The sequence below is a fragment of the Haemorhous mexicanus genome, chromosome 1 (genome assembly GCF_027477595.1).
Source record: "Haemorhous mexicanus isolate bHaeMex1 chromosome 1, bHaeMex1.pri, whole genome shotgun sequence".
Taxonomy (NCBI): Eukaryota; Metazoa; Chordata; class Aves; order Passeriformes; family Fringillidae; genus Haemorhous; species Haemorhous mexicanus.
This window is the reverse complement of record NC_082341.1, coordinates 29,422,525-29,445,902: the sequence shown is the minus strand read 5'-3', so window position 1 is coordinate 29,445,902 and position 23,378 is coordinate 29,422,525. Positions and strand designations below refer to the sequence as shown.

At 36.2% G+C, this 23,378-nt stretch overlaps 1 protein-coding gene across 2 annotated transcripts in view; it reads left to right on the top strand.

Annotated features, from left to right (window-relative positions):
- CRPPA (CDP-L-ribitol pyrophosphorylase A) overlaps positions 1 to 23,378 on the top strand; it is a 107,861-nt gene that overhangs the window by 6,228 nt on the left and 78,255 nt on the right. For both annotated transcript variants that reach the window (XM_059844089.1, XM_059844099.1), the window contains 2 exons: positions 870 to 1,149; positions 19,399 to 19,548. In XM_059844089.1, the coding sequence (XP_059700072.1) occupies positions 870 to 1,149; positions 19,399 to 19,548 (430 nt within the window). The remainder of the gene's footprint in view (positions 1 to 869; positions 1,150 to 19,398; positions 19,549 to 23,378) is intronic.

The window sequence follows — 23,378 nt, the reverse complement described above, 5'->3', positions numbered from 1 at the left end:
AGGACACTACAATGGATTTGAATTATGGTATTTCTGTTGTTCTGAAGTACAGTATGCCACATATGACTAAAATTTGTATTCCTTGATACTTTGACAGAAGTATGATTTCAGCCTAGTTTCTTTAATGGTCTGTGAGTCATTCACTTCCCCCCACACAGCCCCTCAGTTCTAGAGCAAGGCTGATACCAACAATAAAATCTTGGAGATCTCTAAAAATGTATTTTTGATATGGTATTAATAACTAACACAGCTATGTTTTTACATTTCTATAGCTTCCTACAGCAGAAACCTTTGTGTTTATAAATTTGTATATTTTTCAAACTACTAGTATAATGTTTCCTGTCAATAGAGTGTAACAGTTTTGATTCATTACCATTCTATCAATTACTGCTCATGCCTGTCTTGATAGTGATCTTTGTTTCAGATTTTTTCTTGATTGTCCAATTCCCTTGTACAATGTGTACTTCACTGGAACATTGAGTATTCCAGGCCACAGGATTTACCAGTGTAATCAGTTAGAAACTGATTAGCAAACTGTCCCTGTTTGATTTAGAATTTCTGTTTGAAGTTAGAAGAGATGCTGGAATAAGAAATGTTTTCAAGGCTTTTGAAGAGTTATCAGAATATGACCCTCTGCAAAGTGGTTGTTGGAAGTCCCTTCCCAGAACTCCGGTGTCATTGGTATAAATCTTCTGTTATAGCTCTCCCTTAAGGGGTGGAGTACAAAAACCTGGACTTGGGTATATTGAGAAGTGCTTTGTTTAGCCATCTTGATTTTTTTATTGTTATGAATTTCTTTGTTTCACATATCTTCACTTTTATTTAGTCATTCATGTCTACTTTCTCTGGTTTTGTACTGATTTTTCTAGGATAAGTTGGATATCTGACATAATTGTGGTGGTCTCTCCTGAAAATATTGAAACAATGAAGACTATCATTGAGAAATATGGCCACAAAAGAGTTACAGTAGTGGAAGGTGGAATAACTCGTCACCGGTCAATATTCAATGGACTGAAAGTGTTTGCAGAGAATGAATTTTCCAGCCATTTGCTCCAGAAGCCAGAAGTAGTGATTATCCATGATGCTGTGAGGCCTTTTGTTGAAGAGGATATTGTTTCAAAAGTGGTTATGGCTGCTAAAGAACATGGGGTATGTACTATACAGCAATGGAACTCTGTGATGTGCTTTATACTGTACAGCTTAAAATCATGATTGATAAATCAGGAATTTTTTAGCAATTTTATTAATGTGTGATGAGTTTTTTTTTTAAAGTAGAACAGATCCAGATTCCCTATTATACAGAGAGGTCAGCTGGGGGAGGTTGACAGTTTTAAATGCTGCAGGTATTTTTTGGTACAGGGAATAATTGTTGCCATGGAGACTGTCAGTAAGCAATTGAATCAATCAGCAATTTGTTAGTTGAAAGGTAGGTTATGTAATGATAGTTTACCTCCTTTTCCATGCAGAATTATCACCTAATGCTACAGCAGTTCTGTTAGTGATTACTAATAATAGCCAAAGAATGTGTGTACTGCATTGGTTGACCTGCAGTACTTTGTGCAGACTTTGTGCTTTCATCTCAATCTTGTATGCAAATCATGAATAAGTAGCAAAAGAGTTGTCTCTGTATTAAGGCTAAGTTGTTCTAGAACCTCTAAGCATTGCAGACTGCTGGAAAACGGTATGTGGGAAGCCTCCAGCTGTAGATTGGATATTCTTCTGTTTAATACTGCATCTGAGGACTGGGATTCCTCACAGAAACCAAAAAGATTGCTGAGAAAGTAAGTGATATATGAAGGGGAAGAGTTGGAAAGAAGTTGTGTTATGCAAGGAGATAGGAGAGGTATGCACTAGCAACAAGAGGAACTGTTAGATGTACTGCCCAAGTCAGAGATGTAAGAAATCATGACTTAGCCACAGGCTTGTTTGCAAAATTTGCTGTCTTTAATTTGTTTTTGAATTCTCCATTAATGATATGCATAATGCTTCTCTGCTTCAAGGTCGTGGTTTGAGGTAGAAGTCATTAGTGACAGCAGATTGTTTGGGTACTAGAAAACTAGGAAAATGTACCACTGCTTGTCTTCTCCAGAAAATGTGGTAAAAGATAATTGACAAGTGATTCACAACTTGGACAGTGGAATAATGAGTCCAAAGAATGAACCGTGGTGTTTCCTTAATGCTCCTACACCTTCATAGTATAGAAGGGGAATATATAGCTTGTTAAAATATTGATTGTTGATGTCTTAAGCATCATTATACAAATCAAACTACATTAAGTCTCTCAGAATATTATGTTGCAAATCTAATATATTGAGCCTCTTCTTAGTAGGCGTGTAGTTTTTTTAGATAGACATCATAAGAAATGGCAGTGAACGAGAGACTCTGCACTATAGTTTTCAAAGAAATAGATTTCCAGTTATTAAAACTTAAATTCTGTTATGTGAAAAATCTTTTTAAAATTCTTTCTCATATAGCACAAAATAGCATTTCAGAATTGATTCTCCATCAAAGACTTTAAAATAAATCCTCTTTGTAAATCAGTTTTAAATGTGATTGTTTGAGAGTGGTAGAAGAATGCAGTTAATTGTACTGGTTTTGGGTTCCAATGAGAATAACCTTTCTGAATGTGTTTGTGTTGTCTTTGCATGTTAAGGTATATCATATCTCATTTGAATTTAACTTGTTCAATTTTTCTTGAAAGTTTTGTGATTTTAGTATAATATTTTCTCCTGGTTTTCTTTTTAATTGAATGTAAGGTATTTAAAGCAAAAAATTGGGGGAACCAAGGCAGTCTCCATGCATCTTCTCAAGTCAGTGTATTCTAGTTTATCTGAACTTCTGACCGGTAAATATTTCCTAACCTGGATCTCTGAAGTATCATTTCATCTCAAAAAGGTGATTATGTACGTGTATTATGGTCTATTCCATTGCATAACATTCATCTGAAATGTGTGTGGTGGCTTTCTGTATTGGCTGAGATTCACTGGCTTCAGCAAGGCTGGGCCATCAGAGAGATGTGTGCTCAAAGTCTCTAAAAGCTGGCTGCTGTTGATATTACGTGACAAAGTAATTGAATTAAGGAACATGAGAAGAATTTCATTTTATGTAACAAATTGGAAAATCACCTTCCCGGAGACAGGTGGCTATTTCCTCTTGAGAATTACAGAATTCTGAAGAACTAAATGAAAAGTTGTGACTTTCTCAAAACTGGTATGCATGGTTTTGAATATCAGAAAAAAATTGATCGAGAACAGCTATCATGTTTAGTTCTTCCTATGGTCAAATTCTTTGCATATCTAAAAGGATGTCAGTTCTTCAATCTTTCAGTACAAAAAGAAATTACTTCCTCTTGCATTATGTAGAAAGGTACAAAACCTGGCAGAAACATCATATTAAATGACTTATGTTAATAGGGGTAATGCTGTATTGTTATATGTCTGCATACCATATAGATAACATAATTATGAGAAGCTTTAATGTTCTTTAAAATGGCAATTGATCAAGTAAGCTATTCACTTCTAGCTGCCAATTTTCAGACAAATAAACTGCTTTATTACACTTACTAATCAGTTTGTTATTTGCCTGTGGGAATAAAAATGTGTACCTTAACCAGAACTAATAAATTATGCTTTAAACCCCCCAAACAACTCCTTGATTATGTCAAAATACTACTTTGTAACCAATTAAATTCCATTTATGTTTTTGGGGTAATTTTGCAATTAAAATTATATGTTTCTAGAAACAAATTCTTTGCAGCCAGTAAAAGTTGGGAAAAGTGGAAGCTTCAGATGGCATCAGTCCAAAGCCTCTAGCAATATCTCATTGCCAACATTGCATTTTAACCAGCATAACTAAAATGAAAAATGCTTACATGAAAAAGAAATCAGGAAGGTGGGGGGGAACTTGTCAGTTCTGCTATTGAGAATTTACAAAAAGTAGGCACATCCAAAGACTTTTTTTTCCCTCTGGTTAACATAAACTAGATTTGAAAGTACAGTATGTTATGTTGAAAGGACTAAGTCAAAATGGCATTCTTAAAAGCTGGTTTCTGGAAGCTGTCTAACATCATTACTTTATTCTGTACAAAGCTTACATGCCAATACAGCTGTACAGTGCTACTCAGTCTCATGGACTCCTACTTAGAGGCAGTTGGTGGAAGTAATACCCCCAGACAGAAAGCACTATGTGTTGCGCTCAGTCTGTTCCTCTCGTGTTGCCATTATCACTCTTACTGTAGCAGAAGGCTGAAGCAGAAAACATGGACCCATGTGGATCCTGTTCTTTCACCCACTGATTTTGCTATCTATTGTTGCTGAGTTACATTAGCAAAACTTGGTGGGTGGCAAACCAAAAACCACCTCTTTTTCTTCACTGACAGTAAAGGAAGATTTGGGTGGATAAATAAGAGGATCTGGTGTGGTGTACTTGAATGGGGACAGAATGCTGGAGTGGTTTTGCCCCCTCTGACCTTTCTTTGCACTTTTGCTCTTGGATTTTTTTGTTTTCTTGTCTCCTATGGTTTTGCCATATATAGAATATTTTACACATGGTCTTTGTCCTCTTTGTTATATTCAAAGACTGATTTTAGCCAGCTGCAAAGGCTGCATCAGTGACAAGATTGTTTTTGATTCATATTTATGCACTGGATCATCTGAAGTTATCCTCTGCCTGTGTTCTCAGAAGCTCTGCTTTTATTGTATGCTTGGTGCTTTGCAGTGCTCTCACTGTCCTGTCAGACCCCTGTGCAAAAACAGAATCAAGAACTGATGACGTACTATTACCATCTTGACATGAATGGAATAAGTTTTGTACTTTAGGAGACTAACATCAGTGTAAAAATAATTATTAATGAATTGTAGGGGTGTATCAATTTAAGAATAAAACAGCATTTAAAGACCTACATACTCTTAGCCTACTAAAGCACATGGAGGACAGGGAGGGGATTAGAGAGTGCCATTATGGCTTTACCAAGGGCAAGTCCTGCTCCACCAGCCTAGTAGCCTTCTCTAATGGAGTGACTACATCAGTGGCACAAGGAAGAGCTATGGATGTTGCCTCTCTGGTCTTCCCTAAGGCCTTTGACTCAGTCATCCACAATCTCCTCCTCTTAAAACTGGAGAAAGATTTGATGGATGGACCGTTCAGTGGAGGAGGAATTGGTTGGATGGCTGCATTCAGAGTGTGACGGTTAACACCTCAGTGTCCAGCTCTAGATCAGTGACAAGTGGTGTCCCTCAGGGCTTCATACTGGGACCAATACTCTTTAATACCTTCATCACTGATGCAGACACTTTGGGATCAGATGAGCAAATACATAGATGACACCAAGGTGAGTGATGTGTGCCTGAGGGGTGGATGCCATGCACAGGGACCTGGACAAATTCAAGCAGTGGTCCTGTGTGAACACTGAGGTTCAACATGGCCAAATGCAAGCTCCTGATCAGTAAAGGCTGGGGAATGAAAGGATTGAGGGGACACTTCAGAAAAGTGGGTACTTGTGGATGAAAAGCTGGTCATGAGCTGACAGCATGCACTTAAAGCCAGAAAGACGGCTATGTTCTGGGCCGGGAGAGTTGTGGCCAGCAGGTCCAGGGAGGTGTTTATGTCCCTCTACTCAACTTTCATGGGAACCCACCTGGCGTGCTGCATCTGGCACTGAGGCCCTCAGCACAAAAAAGCTGTGGGCCTATTGGAGCAGGTCCAGCAGAGGGCCACAGAAATGATCAGATGGATTGAACATCTCCTATGATGAAAGGCTGAGAGAGTTAGGGTCAATTAGCCCGGACAAGAGAGCTCCAGAGAGACCTTATTGTGGCCTCTGAGTACTTGAAGGGGGCTTATATGAAAGATGGTGATGATGACAAACTTTGTATTGGGGTCTGTTGAAATAGGACAAGTGGTAATGATTTTAAACTAAAAAAGAGTAGATTCAGACTATGTAGAGACAAATAGATTTTTTTACAGGGAGGTGGTGAAACACAGGAAGAGTTTTCCTAAAGAGATGATGGATGCCTCGTCCCTTGAAACAGTCAAGGTTGTGTTGAACAAGGCTGAGCAACCTGATCTCATTCAGACTTTAAGACATCTGTGCTCATTGCAGCTGGGTCGGACTACGTGACCCTTAAAGGTTCCTCGCAACCCAAACTATTTTATGATTCTACATTATTGTAAAGATCAGGAGCTCCTTAGCAGACCTGAATGTATGAAGAAATGAAGTGTGGTTTTTCTGTTGTACAAAAAACAGGTATACAATGCATTTTTCCTTTTTAATGGATAACTATTGAAAGCATAGTGATGTTTCCATAGCTTATGGCATTTTTGGTCCCATAGAAATTAAAAGGCCAGTTGTTCTTCTCAGCCAAGTTGTTAATTGTTTTCCTTGTTGAATGGAGAACAAATGCATTGTTAGTAAATACTTGTAGTCTTAGTCCTAACTAGATGTAATGTTTGATGGTGGGAGGGCATTGGTAAGGGGAAACAGCTCTGTCATTTCCCAGTCTCAATTTAAGTGCTTTAGATAATTAATCACATTTATTATGAAGGATGCAACTCACCCAACTGAAATACATAAATCATAGACAGAAACTCAAATTACAGTCTCCCTTTTTTCTTGGCATCATTTGTGTGTTGTACTAGTAGAACCAGCCTAGTACTAACACAATCAGTATTTCTAAAAGGTGGCTTAATCCACCACTTTTTAGTTTCTGCAAGTCTACACACATATTTTTTACCTTCCTTTTTTTTTTTTTTTTTTTTTTTTTTAAGATAGGGTTAGTTTATTCTGAAAATAAATTCTGAGCATAGTTTCCTGTACTTAAGTGGTTGTTGGGGTCATTTTTTTGTAATGTTTATGAAATGTACCCCCTTTAAATTTAGAGAAACAACATATATGGTACTGCTGGTTTTTTGAGGCTAGTTAAAATCTATATGCTTTATCTGTGAAAACAATATTACATTTGGGAAATGAAGCAGTCTTTAGCAAAGATAAGTCTATTTAGCACTCAGATTTCTCCTTCGTGCAGCAGATAAAAGGTTTAAAGAATAGTTCCTTAAAATAAGGGAAATCTTATCTTGTCCAGCATCTGTGAGAAGCTGAATAAAGGCCCTGGATCATTCTAGCAACTCCTACATTCCAAGATGTGGAAGAGGTTCTTAGCCATACTTCTCTGACTGAATATTAGGCTTGTAAATTTCACTCCTTTTCACCAAATATTGCATTGAAAAGAAAGATTATTTGAGTTTTGAAGCAGATATGTTCTCAGCTGCATTTTGGCTGAGTTTGTAATCTAGGTGGTTGTGGCAAGGACAACACCAGCCCTGCAGGTTAGGTGGAGCTTCTGAAAGCCAACTTGGCCTGTTTCATATGCTGTAATAGTTTGCTGGACTGGTTCTGTGCTTATCCTTCTGTTTCCAAGAAGTAAGTGGGCTGTAGTCCAGAAAGAACTAAAACTGCCTTGAGGAGCCCTGGAGCACGTAGGAGAGAATTCGTGAGGTATAAAATCCACACATATGTATATTAAAGTCACTATTTGAGCCAAACTGACATGGCAAGGTGTGGTGATCCATATTATAAGGCCCTTGGTAACAGAAAGTGTTAGATGAAGCCTGTATAAAGAGGTGATTTGAAATTTTTAATTTAATGGATTGTAAGGGAAAGAAGCCTGAATCCAAGGTTTGCTGCAAGGAGAGGCACAAGGAGTTCTGAGAGAAGCAGCTGAACAAGTTCATGAGGCAAAGACATTTGATAAGCATGAACAGAATTGCTTAGGGCACTGTGTGACCACAAACTCTAGTGCCTGAGGGGTTTGGTTGCTCAGGACTGTATGCGTGGGAAAAGAGTTGTTAATTAAACATTGCAGTTTTGCATTTGGTTGATTAAATTATGCGAGAGTCTTCCTACAACACGCTGAGATTTTTTTCTTCTTCGTAAAATGATGCAAATCTTGTGTTAAGTGATATGCAGTGGATCAGTATCCTTCACATCATGATGTTGATTTTGTAATGATGCATGCCTGTCTGGAGGTAAAATATCCTTCTTAAAGTATAAACCCCCTAAAAACAATTTTAATTCCTGTGGCAGTTGCATCAAGATTTCTGCTCCACTGGATACAAGTGCTAACTAATTCTTATATTGATTTACTGTAATATGCAAAATCCTTGGTGGCAGAGTGCGTGCTCACTGATTGCTTTTTGCAATGTAAATCAGTATTTGGGGTATGAAAGATGTCTTGCTGACTGTAAGTTGTGCTTCATTACTTGTTCGTGCAAGGTAATACTATGCAGTCGAAATAAAATAAACAGTTTTGTTAATTTTAGTGGCAAAAATTATTGGGTTTGTGTTTCATTAATTTTTAGAGCAGATGTTTTGTTTAAATTTTGCCACCTAGATTTGCAGTATAGCACTAGTTAGAACAAGAAAGTGCTGGTAGCTCATCTTATTGTCAGTTATGTTGAATGAATGCCAAAGTGTAAAGCTGTAAGTATGATTTAAAATGCTTCAAAAAATATTGAAAACTGATGGTGGGTTACTGGCCATATGATTTCCTTTGAAATAGTTGAATTGCTTAGACAGAATTATACCTCTTATGGAATCCATTGTAATTGTGTTTAATGTACAACTATTGCTGACAACTGAAAAGGATAAATAGATCATAAGAAAGTCTTGAAACTCTGCACCAGCACGTGCTGCTCTTAAGTGAGGGATGCCATGCGTGGTGTGTATCATATACTTAATATAAATTGTTAATAACGTTATACAAACTCTATGCCAAACTTTAAAATATTTTTAAAAAATGTATCTAGAAGAAAAAAAACTTATTAAATGAGAGTATGTTGTTAAACATTTCCAGTAAATGCACTGTGGCTAAAAGAAAAAGTTAAATATGTTGACTAGGGTATTAAGACATTTTTTGGCTAATAAAATGACAAAAAATATTTTATTGAATGTACTGTGCTATTGTATCTATGGAAAACACTAACTTCCTTGACCTTTCTTGGGTTCTCACAAGGAGTGCACAAATAAACAATTCACTAGAATAAGAAGAAGAAATGCTATATAATTTGTATGACACATTAAAAATGTATATATTGGTTTAATCCTGTGAACTTTTGTGTTTTATGCTTTATTGTTTTAAATATTTATGTCAGTAATTCATGATACAAAAACAATATAAATGACATTCTTATTACTTACTTTCAGTCTGTTTTTTAAAAAAAATCCAATTTTGATATGAAATCAAATGTTCACATAACTGTTGTGTCATTGTTTGCAGTACCACTCTTCCCTTTTCCTTGGTGCATATGTACTTGGTTTTGCTTCTTTTCTACTTATGGTACATTTTTGGGCTTGTTTTCAGTGCTGTGTGTTGAAAAATTGTAGCCTGTGATACATTTAGTTCTGCTTCTTTCCTCTATTTTAAACATCTATATATATTTTTTTCATTTATATATTCCTGTTATTCTGTCTTTTTGAAGGGAATCTTTTCTGTTTTCTCTGAGAAATCTTATTTGTTCCACAGAATAACATTTAGAATTTAGCATGTGGTTGATCAGGCCAAAACAATATTTACTAATGCTTAGAAGTAAATGCTTTAAATACAAAAGAACAGAAATTATGTAAAGTAAAAAAGAACATGCGCGGTCTTAATTTTTGAGCAACAGTTGCTGTTATCTCCCTTAGTTTGCTCCAGCTAATTGAGGCTCTGACATGTCTTGATGTACATGTGCTGTCCCCAGTAACTCAGATAGTATATTCTGATAAAGGTGACCTCATTAGAAGAAATGTTTTCTTTTTCTTAAACAGTGTCATAAATATACATTACATTTGTTTAAGGCATCCTATGTCTTTGAAGTCATTTCAATGTACAACATAGTGTCAGCTCATTAACATTGGATCAAAGTGTATATTAAATTTCTGATTAAACATCCCCTCTCTTTCAGCTAGGAATAAACACAATTATAACTTCTTCCTTCCTGGTGTTGGTTTAAGATTAACATGTGCCCAATTTTAGTGAGTTTGACTGTTGCTTCTAGCCAGCTGGGTAAACAGACTTTAAGGAAATTAGGTGAAGTTTAGCATACAAGCCTTTTTTTCCTAGTGTTCAAAACTCCTTACATGTGTTCTAATTAACCTTCTTTTTTGTCTGGCTGATGATTAGGTTTAATATCTGTGTAAGACTAGGCTTGTTTAATGTTTCAACCAGTTCTGTCCTTGGGCAATTAAAAGCTGCCAGTGCAAATGTGTCAAGATAGCTGCAATTGCACTGGCTGGTGATACTGCCTACATAAAAGAAGTTCTAGTGCTCACTAATGAGACTCAAACATGCTGTAGCCATAAGGATTATGAATTTTGTCTTTTGTTTTTTTTCTTTTCCCCAACAAAATTCAAAATAAGGTAATTTAAGAATTATTCTTTTTGTTAAAGAAAATACCCTTGCAGAAAGAAGGTAGTCCTTTTTCTTCAGACTTAATTTCTAATGGATACACAGCCCAGGTTGCAGATTGTGCTTGTTTGTCAGTAGAAGGAATGGGTAGAAGGAATCCTGGCCCCACCACAGCACAGTCACATAAGTTATGTCTATGCTACATGGGAGAGTCTGGCTGTGAGTGTGGGTGAAAGTATGCTCTGCCCCAAATTTACGTTACTGCATGCTAATGAGAGCACCTCTACTTTATTGTGGTGCACTGTTCTTTACTGAGTCATCTTGCTTGTCCTGTAGTCCTGGCTGACTCCATGCTGTATCTGGTCCTTCAAGAGAAGTGTGCAGCTGGCTTGGGGGGTCTTTTGGACACAACACTTACAGAATGAGTTATGGGGGCAGATGGTGACAGGTTTGAGTTGAAACCATGCAACCGAGGTGCTGCCTTGCCTTGCTATCCAGAAAGTAGGTGGGTTCTGGGTGCAGAATGAGGTTATGAACTCTGAGGACTATGTGCAGGCTTGTATTAGTACAGTTTGGAAGCTTGGCTAGTTTGGGCTTGAACAAGTGTTCACATCTAAGTTTAGAAAACTTTGCTTGCGTGGTTGAGCAGTTGTTTTCAACTGCAGTTCTGTATAGGCGTGGTGGCTTATGACTTGTGTCATGACTTTGTTCCTGCCTCCATCTTGTCCCTTGAAATAGAGTTGTTTTGCTAGGATTTTTATAGATTGGAAGAGGAAATGGCCTAAATCTTCCATCTCTGCACTGGAATCATAAAACTTCTCATAGATTTAGAATTTTGGTTATAGAAAAAAGAAATGTAGTCCTAGATAAGAGCTGGATACAAAATACAGAAAATGAGAAGCTAAAAGAAGAAACATAAGAAGATAAGTTTAAAATATAGTACTTTAATGCTATACCTAAAATGTTTATTAGAAGTAATTCTCTAATTGCTTTATTTTACAAAAAAGGTTATATGCATTTGTTTTATTAGATATAGAAGGAATCTGAAAAGAACATCCTCTTAAATATGTGAAATATTTTAATCTTATAATTAACTTTTTGAATTTTGCTTTGAAGGTTCTATTTGATAAATTTGAAATAGGAAATCTTTACGAAGAGACAATTCTTCTAACTTAAATGGTAATTACTGAATGTGTCTGAAGTATGTTGATTACTGTAGATTCAATTAGTTTGAATGCAAATGTCTGAATAGAAGTGCAGGTTTCTACCTGTTTCACGTATCAGAGATCCTGTGTTTATTTCTGTATTTTTTTTTCATACTGTATGTGGCTGTGAATGCCCTTCCTGGAAAGTAGTTTGATCTGTGTAAAAGAATACTCTCCCTGTAGTAACATGTGGAAGCAGTTTGATGGAAAAAAATGAAAAGAAATTAATCATAGTTATCCTGAGCTTCTTTTGCTGGTTCATAGCCAGACCTAATTTAGACTGAAATCCTTATGAGATGGTAGTGTTTGGAAACATATAAACAGTCTTTCACCCAACAAAAACCATTCCAGGACATATTTGTAAACTGTTAGATACCTAGCTTGTCTAAATTAACATTGATTGTTATTGTTACGTAGTTCACCAGTGTCCTAATGCAATCCTTGTCTTCATGGCAAAGCAAGATAAAATTGCTTGTATGTTTACCAAGTTCACAGTTATAAAACTGACTTTAATGGTGTTCCAAGATGGATATAATTGTCCTACTAAGTGTGACAAGCCCCACCATCTCCAGCATACAGTTTCAAAGAAGTTTGCTGCTTTGAAATGATGAAAATGTATTTCTAATATACTTCTATTTTCAGTGTATATGCAAGCCAAATTTATTTTTTCTAAGGCAGGGTGGCTAAATTATTTGTTAGTCTTGCTTCAGTTCAGCTATTTTGGTTGTCAGAGTTGAAAACAAGTCTGAATAAAGAATTAAAATTTATAAATATGAATATTGAGAAAACATGTAAAAGCTTAAGAATAGGAACATTCTTTTAAACTTAGCACTCAAAGGCTTGTTTTCTATGTCTCATATCCAGCCTATTCCTAAGTAATATTAAAACATTGAATTGTTAGTTGGAATGATTTAAATATTAAAGAAATAAAACATAAAATATACACTTACTTAATGCTACTAGACAGCTGAGAAGATAGCATAGGGAAAATTAATTTCAGGGGAGGCAGAGGCTATGAATGGAGAAGAAAAGTCTTGTTGGTGTAATTAAAAAGTGAAAAGAAGTTGTGTTAGAGAGATGGAAGGCTTTGCTCATTTATGGCTAGACTCTAAAGTTGTAAGCTGACATTCCCACTCTCTTGAAGTTGAGGGTTCCAGACTGGCTGTGTGGCTGGACTTTGTGGGTCTGCATTAGTACTTGGGGCTTACTGGGGACAAGGTAAGTATGCCAAAGACATTGCATACTTTTGTTTTAGTAGGCCAGCATGAAGGATCTGTGGTTGTCTGGACTTGTTACCACACTGTTCTAAAACAAAAGGAATTGTAGTTCTGACATTTTTTGTAAGGATTTTGTGCCACTACAACTTTTTTTTATTCCTCGTCCATGTCATTCAACTTGTTGAGATTTGCAGCTATTTACCATTGTTCTGTTTCAGCACTGGCTACCCAAAATGACCAAATCAGCTATGTGTGTTGGTTTTCATGCTCTTTTGAAGCTTTTGGTTTTATGATAACTTGTTTTTGGTGTGTTGTGCTGTAGGTGAGGAATGTTGGTCTCCGGTGAATACTGCACTGTGTTTTGGAGAGCTGTAAGCTAGATAATTTGTTGCTCATGATAAAAGCTCCATCTCCCTCCCTAATCCTTATGAAAATTTTAATGGGTTCTGTTTGGATTTTACTACCTAATATTACCTTATTATAAATAAAATGAGGATTTTAATGATTTATGAATTTTCAGTAAAAGTAAGCTGTACTGCATTATGTTAGCCAAGTTGTTATCTTGTGTATCAGCTTCTGTGATCTAAAAATTCCTATTTCATTTTGTAATAAAAGATGTCATTAATACTTTTTGGATTCAGCAGTCCTTGAACTGATTTTGCTGGGTCATCTTAAAGCTCACCCTGGTTATGGATTCACTGAATACACACATCTAAACAACATCTTGTTAGAGTGGAAGTATGATAAACTGAGAACAATATGTTACTGTTTAGTGAAAAGATGGGTTAGTACACCTCGGATCCACTGGAAACACTTGTGATGCCTTGTTATACTGACCTTCCTCATACATTTCATTCTATACCTTTTTTTCAGTCACCATTGAATCTTTAATTCTTGAATGCATGTTGTGATCTAGGCAATTATGCAAAAAAATTAACACAAGACTCAGAACCTTTTTGTAAATGTTTTTGATTTTTGCAGTTTAAAATAGGTCATAAAAGACACCTGTTGTTTCTTAAAGCATCTGGAAGTGGGTTCAGTTTCACCAGATCAATGGATGAGCTTACCTCTGAGGGACAGGAATCTGTACCTTCCCCTGAATTTGATAGAATTCTGCATTCTTAGGACATTTTAGCATTGCTTTAAGGAAGTTATAGATTAGAAGGTGGTTTTTAAGAGATTGGTCACTCATATTTGCATACTTTAACTGATTTATTTAACAAAATGAGCAAAAATAGGGAAAAGAAATGCATTTCCTGGACATGCGAAGGTTCGTGCTTGAATGTGTTTGAAGTAGGGGGGCTTGAAGGCTGTAAAGTGGACATTGAAAGAAATTCAGTTTAACTGTCCGTTGAGTATCCACTTCACATTCAGGAAGGGTGTGTGATGCATTTTCTGTATGATTTTGAGAGCAAACCTACTTGAGGTCTGGCTTAAAATTATTAGAAATTGGAAGACAAGTACTCTTGAGTTGGGAAATGTCATTATAAGACCCAGGCACTTGCTTTAGTCTCACAGGATTTGTATTTTGTGTGATGGTAATTCAAAGTGCAAAAAAGATTTTTAGAACTACAGTGACATTAGCAAGTACTTATAATTTTAAATGAGGATAGGTTTTCTTTGTTTTAGTAATTTTTAAATTCATGTCTGAAATCAAGTCCTCGCCTGAGAGCCAGGCCAAATACTTGTGCATTCCTGACATAAAGAACAAGTCAATACTTCTCAAATTATAACAAATAAAATTCAAATACCTAAAACTTAGTATATACTCTCTTTTGCTAATATGAAAATAATATTTTGTTCCTGATTTATAACTGCAAAAACCAACATGGGAATCCCTTGCAAAGATTCAAATGCTTGCTGTTGTAACTGAATAGATGTGGACTAGCTGAATGATTGTGTTCTTCACTTACACCTTACAGTTATCAGGGACAAAAGTCCCTTTAGCTACAATAGATTCAAATGTGGGAATCCATAAAATCAGAGGGTTTTGGGAAAGCTACAAAAGGCAGGTCTCAGAGACAGCAGAACTGTGATTAGAGCTAAGCAATAGCCATGAGATAGGTCAGCAGAAAAATTATTTAAAAAGTAGAAAAGCAAGGACGAGTAGAACAATGGTCTGTGTATTAACGCTTGTCTAGGATAACTTCCTAAGCTGCAGAAAAGTTTATCTAGCAAGATATTAAGAAGTTTGAAGGTTAATAATGGAGCTCTGTGCATTGTGTTTTAAGGCTTACAAGCAGGCATTGTATTCGAAATAAGCAAGCATTGTTTTAAGTAAAGGTACGTGTGCTTATAGTGATTGGATGGAACTACTGTCAATATGCTTTTGCTTTGTGTGATTGGTCAAAAAAATTATAAAGTAAGTTGTAACATTAAGTTCTTTGTCTGCTGCTTGGGATGTGAGCTGCTGGCATCTTCCCATTGTCATAGCCGCGTAATGAGACTGATGCTGAAAAATAAAACAGCTCAAGGCACATTCCACAGCAGTCCCGTCCCGTTTGTGATTTGTACATAGCCCCCGGCCGGCGGCATAAAGAACAAGTCAATACTTCTCAAATTAGAACAAATAAAATTCAAATACCTAAAACTTAGTATATACTCTCTTTTACTAATATGAAAATAATATTTTGTTACTGGTTTATAACTGCAAAAACCAACATGGAAATCTCTTGCAAAGATTCAAATGCTTGCTGTTGTAACTGAATAGATGTGGACTGGCTGAATGATTGTGTTCTTCACTTACACCTCACAGTTATCAGGGACAAAAGTCCCTTTAGCTACAATACTGCCTTATTGTAATATTGTCCCTACTGTGCCCTAATATTTATGTTTCTGAATGAAAAAATGTAGTCTGTAGCCCTGTCTTAAATTTCTAAATTTCCCATTCAGTTCATTGCAAGGCTGCTAGGTGGAATTCAGAAAGGCTTTGTGCTTTTCAGAGTAGGGGGAAGGTTTGTGCTAGCCAGAAAGAAATACTGCAGAATGAGCCATACATCTTAAAAGTGTGCCCCTCTTTGGCCTGTGTATTACACAACTCACAACTCACAACTCAATTCTTTTTATTTCCCATGCCAATGTTATGCTTAGACCATGAATGAAGATGCAATGAGCCAGTTTTGGAAGCAGAAGCACGGGTGGTGAGGTTTGTGTGAGCCAGCATGGGTTTGGCATCTCTGTTGGCTTATACCAGCTCAGAGATGTTGCCAGCAGTACTGCAGATGCAAAGTTTCTTGTGTTTGGGACTGAGCTGTCTTGTGACTTATGAAAACAGTGCAGGGCCAGTGTTTTCCCTTGCTTGGTCCCAATTTCACACAGTCTGAAATTCGGAATTAATGTAGTTCATGTGTCACTGAGGTGGTAAATGCCGCCCTGTGGTGGGTCACATCATCTGGTTGTGACAGCCCATGTGTGTTTGTGAGACAGAGAAAGGTCCTGTAGAAAGTGAGCCAGTAGTGAACAAAACAGAATCAGTTTCTGTATCTTGTCTCAGGATTTTAAGGTTTTGACTCAGTGCTGCACCTTAGCAAGCATGCTCAAGCTCAGCTTTTGGGGTTTTGGACTGCAGCTCTTTATCATATAAAGGCTTTTTGAGCAGTTGAAGCTTCATGGCTTTACTAAGTACCAGAGCTCCCCATTCTGCTTTCAGTCATGGACTGAGTTGTCCTTTTCTGGAGTAAAAGTTGGGACTTTCTTTTTAAATCAAATGACTGCTTATTATCCTGTTTCTACATACACAGAATTTCTCTCCCTTGCGTGATCAGAAGTCAGCCATGAATCTTATTCTTTGTATTAAATTTCATGTTTTCAATCAGTGTCAGGTATAGTTTGAGTGGACCTGCTGCAGAAAAAATCTTATCGTGCCCAACTTGTGATTTCCTATTGAAGTGGCAGGAAGAGGTGGGGGGAAACTCACCCTGCCTCACTGGACTCAGTTATGGGGTATTGTAAAAGAAAACTGTAGTTGTTTGAAAAATGCACTTGTTAAATGTTAAGTGCCATGAAGCTTTCAATTACTTGAGAAGTTAATTGCAGAGTTTAAAAAAAATATTGCATTTGGATTTAGTAGAAATTAGGTCATTCTGAATTGTTTGGAAGAGCTAGACCTCAGCAGAGCAGGAGTTGTGGTTCAGCATTGTCACAAAGATACCAATACAGATATTCATAATTTTTTATTGTGCAATAAACCAGATGGCAAGAAAACAATGTGTTTCAGAGTTCTTTTAAGAACATAATTCTAAGTATTCAATTTTATTTAGAACTGCAGTTTGGTTTTTTGTTCCTCAGAGTGCGTGTTTCACTTGTGAGATTTGGTTACGCAAGTCACATTGTATTCTTCCAGCCTGTTTTATGCTGAAAATGTAACATGACAGGATTGTTAAAAACTGTAATAAAATATTGGATCAGCCTAAGGATCCCTCTTTTGCTAAATGGCTTTCTCAAATGGTAACTGTTCCAGAAAAAAATTTTCAAATATATAGCTAATTACAGAAAAACTGTGGGTAGCATGCTGCTCTCTCTCTTTTCCCATGACCTTCTAATTTTATAATTTTATGTGTATGTGTGTGTGTGACCAATTAAAATATGACGGCAGAGCAAAATAACATAGTCCAAATGCCCAGCAGCTGGGATATAGATGTAATAATCCATGTCCTTGAATCATAGGAAATAGAGAGGGGACAAGTTGCAGATAATTTAGTCTCTCTACTTGCGTTATGCGCAGCTTTTGCTCTAAGTACATCTGTTAAATTTACACCTCATTTAATACACTGACATATTACTAAAATTATAGTGGTGTTTAGTTTTCTCAGTTTGTCTTTTCTATTAGAGAAATGAAATTCATCCCGGCTAGGACAGAAAGGTGGCCTAGATGACTTCCTGAGATTCTTTACAGACAGTTCTTATGTGTTTGCCTGCTTTTTACTGACTTTTCTGTACCGCATTTTATCTTTGGATGACAGTGTTTTGCTCCATGTAGCTTTTTTATAGGTATCTCTTTCCATGTACTTGAAAGGAAAAGTGCTTTTCAGATTTTGAGAATGTAGTTCAGATATTTCTCTTCTCATATGTATCTTTTGAATCTTGGCTCTTCCTTCACCCTGCCCTGGTTGGTTATTCATATCAGAACTCTTTGGGCATGAGAAATTGGTTCACATCTCTGTATTCATTCTGTAAAAAAATGAACTGAGAAACTGTAGTTTGGAGCTCATAAAGTGCTCAACATGCTAACTGCATTTGCCTTTGTTTTATTGTTTAGTAGTGCAAAAGGGGGAGGGAAGAGAACTTGTTCTTTCTCTTCTGAGATGGCAAAACCTTTTTTGTCTTTTTCTGCCATTTTATGATTATCTGAGGTCAGAAATCTTCTAGGAATGCACAGGACTCATGTATTAGGGCAGGATTTGCCAACAGTGATAAGTAAAATTGCTCATATGTAATAAGGGACCTATTTTTTTAATGTGTCAAAATTCACTAAACCTCAGGAAACATGTGAATGCAGTAAAAAGTGTCAGAATTCACCACTGGGAATGATTCTCTAGGTATACTTTTATAAGATGTTGGATAATTCCACATATCTTGAAAGAGCATCAATTATTCTTTTTTTTATTAATCTTAAAAATTCATAATAAGCAGTGTAGTGTGAAGATGCTGTTCTCAGTGGTTAGAATTGATGGAGAGCATGCTTTTTTTTGCTCTGTGAGTTGGTAAGCTGTGTTCTGCCATTGCATTCTTTTCTTCATTATTATATGGACCACTCTTGTCCAAGTGTCTTAAACTGCATCCAAAGCACGTGAGCATTTGATAAGTTACTGATGAAGTGTGGGTAACTTTCTGCTATCAAAATGCCTAAAGCCACGTAGGAGAGTTCTGTTTCAGAGATGCCACAGATCTTTAATACTATATATTGATGAAAAAATTAAAGGTATATGTTTAATTGGTTTCAAACCTAAGCAAACTAAAACCGAAATATAAGCATTTAAATATCTGTTCTGCAGCACTGTGCTGCTGGATATTGAGTGCTTTCAGATGGATCTGCTGTGTTCCTTCTGATTTCACTGGGAAGTGTGGTTACTCAGTATTTCACAGGGTGAATTCAACACAGAGGAACAAGCTCTATTTTCTGAAACTTTTCTTGCAGCTTAGTTCTGATCAATTTAGATCTGTTTAGATCAAGTTGAGATCTGTGAAAGCAATAGGTATTGTGGATTGTCAAGACTTCTCAGCTGTCTGCTGCTGTTTGCTATCTGAATAGGTCTAGACCTGTCCTCATGGAAACTGCCCATATTGTATAGAGAGGAAAGTCTGAAGAATGAACATCTTGGATCTGTACATGTATTTGCAGTAGATGTTTATGAAGGGCTTAAGATTTCTTTTTTTTTTTTTGGTAAATTGTCCCTTGAAATGTTCTTATACAGTCTTCCATTACTACATTAATCTTGAAAGTCTCATACAGACTAAGTAGTATGACTTACAGATTATGAGAAATAGAAAAGACAAAGAAGGAAAAAAATAATTGTCAAGCTTTTTTGACAATAGATTTCTGATATAAATTAATATTGATAACATTTGGGTCTCTCACTGTGTTTTGTTCCACAGGCAGCAGGAGCAATTCGTCCTTTAGTTTCTACTGTTATTGCCTCTGCTGCTGATGGCTGCTTGGACCACTCACTGGAACGTGCCAGGTACAGAGCAAGTGAAATGCCTCAGGCTTTCTTGTTTGATATAATCTATGAAGCATACCAACAGGTAAGATAGTAAGGCTTTCTAAGACCTTTTTTCTATTTACTTCAGTTAAAAAAGAAAAAGGCAACTTTATTTCTCTTCTTTCGAGAATAGAACTTCAGAACCTATTTCAGATTACATCAAGCTGTATGCTTATTACTTCTGAGTCTTTCAAAAAAGCCTTATCATTCTAATTTATTCAAATTTTTGATTAGGTAACTTTTAAATACAAGAGCGGCTGATAGGTCTAAATGGCTGGGAAGACATTATTGTGCATTAAATAAATTACTTAAATGAGTGGGTTTATATGTTTCAAGTTAGGTGTCTGTATACAGTATTGTTGACAGAGATTATCAAAGGGTTTTGGATACACAGTGTAATAATGACATTTTATAGTAATTTAGTGGGATACAGGCTGTTCTAAAATACTGAGATAATATAACTTGCTACATCTAGGTAAATGTTTATTCTGTTTTTTATTGCATGTGTATTATACATACTTTGATTAGTGGCTGAAAATAATGTTTACTTGTCTCTGTTGTAATTTTTCATTTTTTTCCTAATATATTGCTTTGAAATTAACTTTATTCAGGAAAATTAAAGTTGTGGGTAATGTATTAAACCCTGACTCTTTTGCCTTAATTTGCCCTGAAGGCTGCTTTCATTTGCCCCACCCTGCATTTACAGTTTACTGGAAACATTCCAGCCTTTCGTTTCAGCACTGCTTCCTTTTCATTCATCACCTTGTGGAAATTGCCTGTCCAGGTATCTTCCAGACTGACTGGAAGCAGAGCATTTCTTCCTTTGTCACTTGGAAGGAATTATTTTTCATGTTCATGCTGACAGTCATGCTTCCCATCAGTCTTTCAATTCTAAACAAGCCCAAGTTTCTGATACTCACTTTCAGAGAGTACAAAGCTTAGGAGTCACTACCGGCAGAAAAATGTGAGGACAGGCAATGAAGAAGCTGTTACCTAATTGTTCAGTAATTGTTTTCCTTAGAAATGTTGGCACAAATTCTATGTCATGCCCTTTATGCTTGACACTTGAAGATATTAAATGCTGAAGATGAAGGACTATCCAAAATGAAGAGCTACTCAAGTGATTGGACTGGCTTCAACCTTTTTGCTTCTGATAGGAGGCAGGGTGTTGTTCTTAGTATATGACACACAGCTGATACTTCTGAGAGTCTACCTTGAATGCAGTGGGTTTAGTCATAAGAAATGTATCCTCTACTTGCGGAAGAACACATCTCAAGAGACAACTGCTACTGTTGGTTACACAGCCCTTTTTGATGTATCTTTTGGCAAATTTCATGTTTATGTGCTGTTTCTTGCAACCACCTTCCCCCCCACCCCCCAAACAACTCAATACTTTTTCTACTGTGTTTGCTTATAATTTGAAAATATGGTAGAGCTGGCGAATACATAAAAAACTCTTGTCCTAAATGCCTCACTCAAAAGACAACTATATTTGCAGTTCCTATGTTCCTCTGAATAGAGTTTTTTTCTCACATATGCATTCCATCAGTCTTCTTCTTTGTATCCCTGCTCTTTCAAGAACAAACCACCAAAGTTGTTAGAAGCAACCAAGGCTATGGTTTCTTGTCCCCAGTTTCCTTTGCTTTGGCTAAATTCTGGTCATTTTAATGCTCTGTGCCTGGACCCTTGGGAAGTATAACACTTTGCTAAAATCTCTCAACTCATATTGTTTCCTAATAATTTATGTTTCAATGGTGTCTAGCTGTCCAAGTCAAGGATTAAGACCCCATTGTTCTGGGAACTGTACAAACAAATAAAGAAAGACAGATAATCGTTGTCCTGAAAAACCTAGTCAAGCTACTGTAGGACAGATTTTTGTAGGAATGGATGCAGCTTATGTTACTTTCTAAATATTAACATATCCATAATCAATTCCTGTAGCCTGGTGAAGGTAAGTACCATTGTACAGATGAACAAAGAAAAAATAATTTAGTTACTCATGTTGCAAGTCATTCACGAAGCTGGGAATGGAATTCATTTTGGCTGACTCTGCCTGGGATCATGATCCCATGCCTGTGTATTTTATACAGTTGTGACCTTTATGCAACAACAGTGTGGGGAAAAACAGCAGTCATACATGCATTCCTTGGAAAGAAGCCGTCCATTTGAATTAGTGCTTTGAGTAACACAGGCTTTTCAGTTACACAGTGGTAATGTGCAATACTGCTTTCAAACTCCATCTCTATTTAAATGCACCATCAGATGAGAGTAGGTAGGTTTAGAGTGTTGACTTCCAGATGTGTTTGTGAATGTAAGATCTCTGAACATATTTACCGCCAAGTTGCGAAATTCAGTTAAAGGTCAGTTACCTGACCCTTACAGGTTTGCTATCTGCAGTTATTTGGCTCTTCTTGTCTGATAGCAATCTGTGAAGAGCAGACTAGAGGTGCTTCTCCTTTTATAGCTGTTTTAAATTTATCTAGAACTAGAATGGAGTAATGTATTAACACTATTAATATATGGAAAAATATATTTGTATGATCTTTACCAAATTAAGTAATTTCCTTAGAAAACATTTTCCACTTCTAGCTCAAATAAAAAAAGGATAGTAATGACTTGGGGGAAAATGCATGCCCTGTTGAATCTCCTCTAATTAGTTTTATTTACAAATATCAAAGATTGATTTACAATAGTATCTTAAAATACATGTGTACTACAGGAAATCCCCTTCACGTTTGGCACCAAAAATCCAGGACAGATTTTGAGGAATTCAGCCAGGTTGCTCACCTGCATTTTGTTGTGATGCTTTTAATTTAGTTTTCGGTCTTACATCTTCCCTGTTGCCTAAAACAAGTATTCCAAACAGATCTTTGTTCAGATATATACTACTTTCTGATTAAACTGTTATGATGTCAAGACTTCTGACTTCATAACTATTAACTTTCAAATCTATACAATTTATAAGCTTTATAAAATTTATAAAAGTTACAACTTTTATTTGTACAATGTGTATCTGGCTCAAGGTGGACAAGTGACCAATGAAAACAACTGCAAGGGGAGAAAGAAGTGTATTTTTAGTGTGTGTGGGTCTTGCAGGTGGGAGACTTTATGTTAGCCAAGGATTTTCCTTGTAATTTTAGGTAAAAAGATGTATAAATTTGTTCAGGGAATAAATATGGTGTTGCATCACTATTCTTAGGTCTGCTATGTCCTAATTTTTGAGTTCTCTTTTCCTGCACAATGTAATGAACCACAGTAAATGGACAAATTAAAAAATTTAAAACCAAAAATGCAAATATCTAATAACTAGTAAAACCTTTGGAAAAGTTGTAAAAAGTGGCAGAATCTATGTTTTGCTTAAATTCTGAACTATCTGGAGCAAAACCAGTCAATTTATTTAAAAATTATTTTTATTTTATTATGTTAATAACAAATTCCTAATCTTTAAAAGTACCTGTTTCTTTTCTATTTTTATCAATCCCAAGGAAAATCAGGAAAGTTTAAGTGTTAATTGAAAATTCATCCTTTCCAAAGATAGCAAGTATGGGATAGATTCCTTTGACCAGACTTGTTCATTTTTGCTTAAGGTAGTTTCATGTTTCTGTTCCACTTCTTAATTTAAATAGGAACAAATGTGGAGTATGATCCTGCAAGCCTGGGAGGAGGTGGGTGGGGGAAAGACTTCACTTACCAGAAGTCAAGTGTTCCCTGGAGCAGTACCTTTTAAAAGAATTAGAGTATCAGGAAGTCAGGTAGACTACCATTTTCCTTTAATCAGAGTAGGCTGAGACTGATTTTTGTAATACTTGTTTTTGACATATTGTGAAATGCACAAAGATCTCAAAGGTGTTTTTGGTCTTTAACACAAAGCAT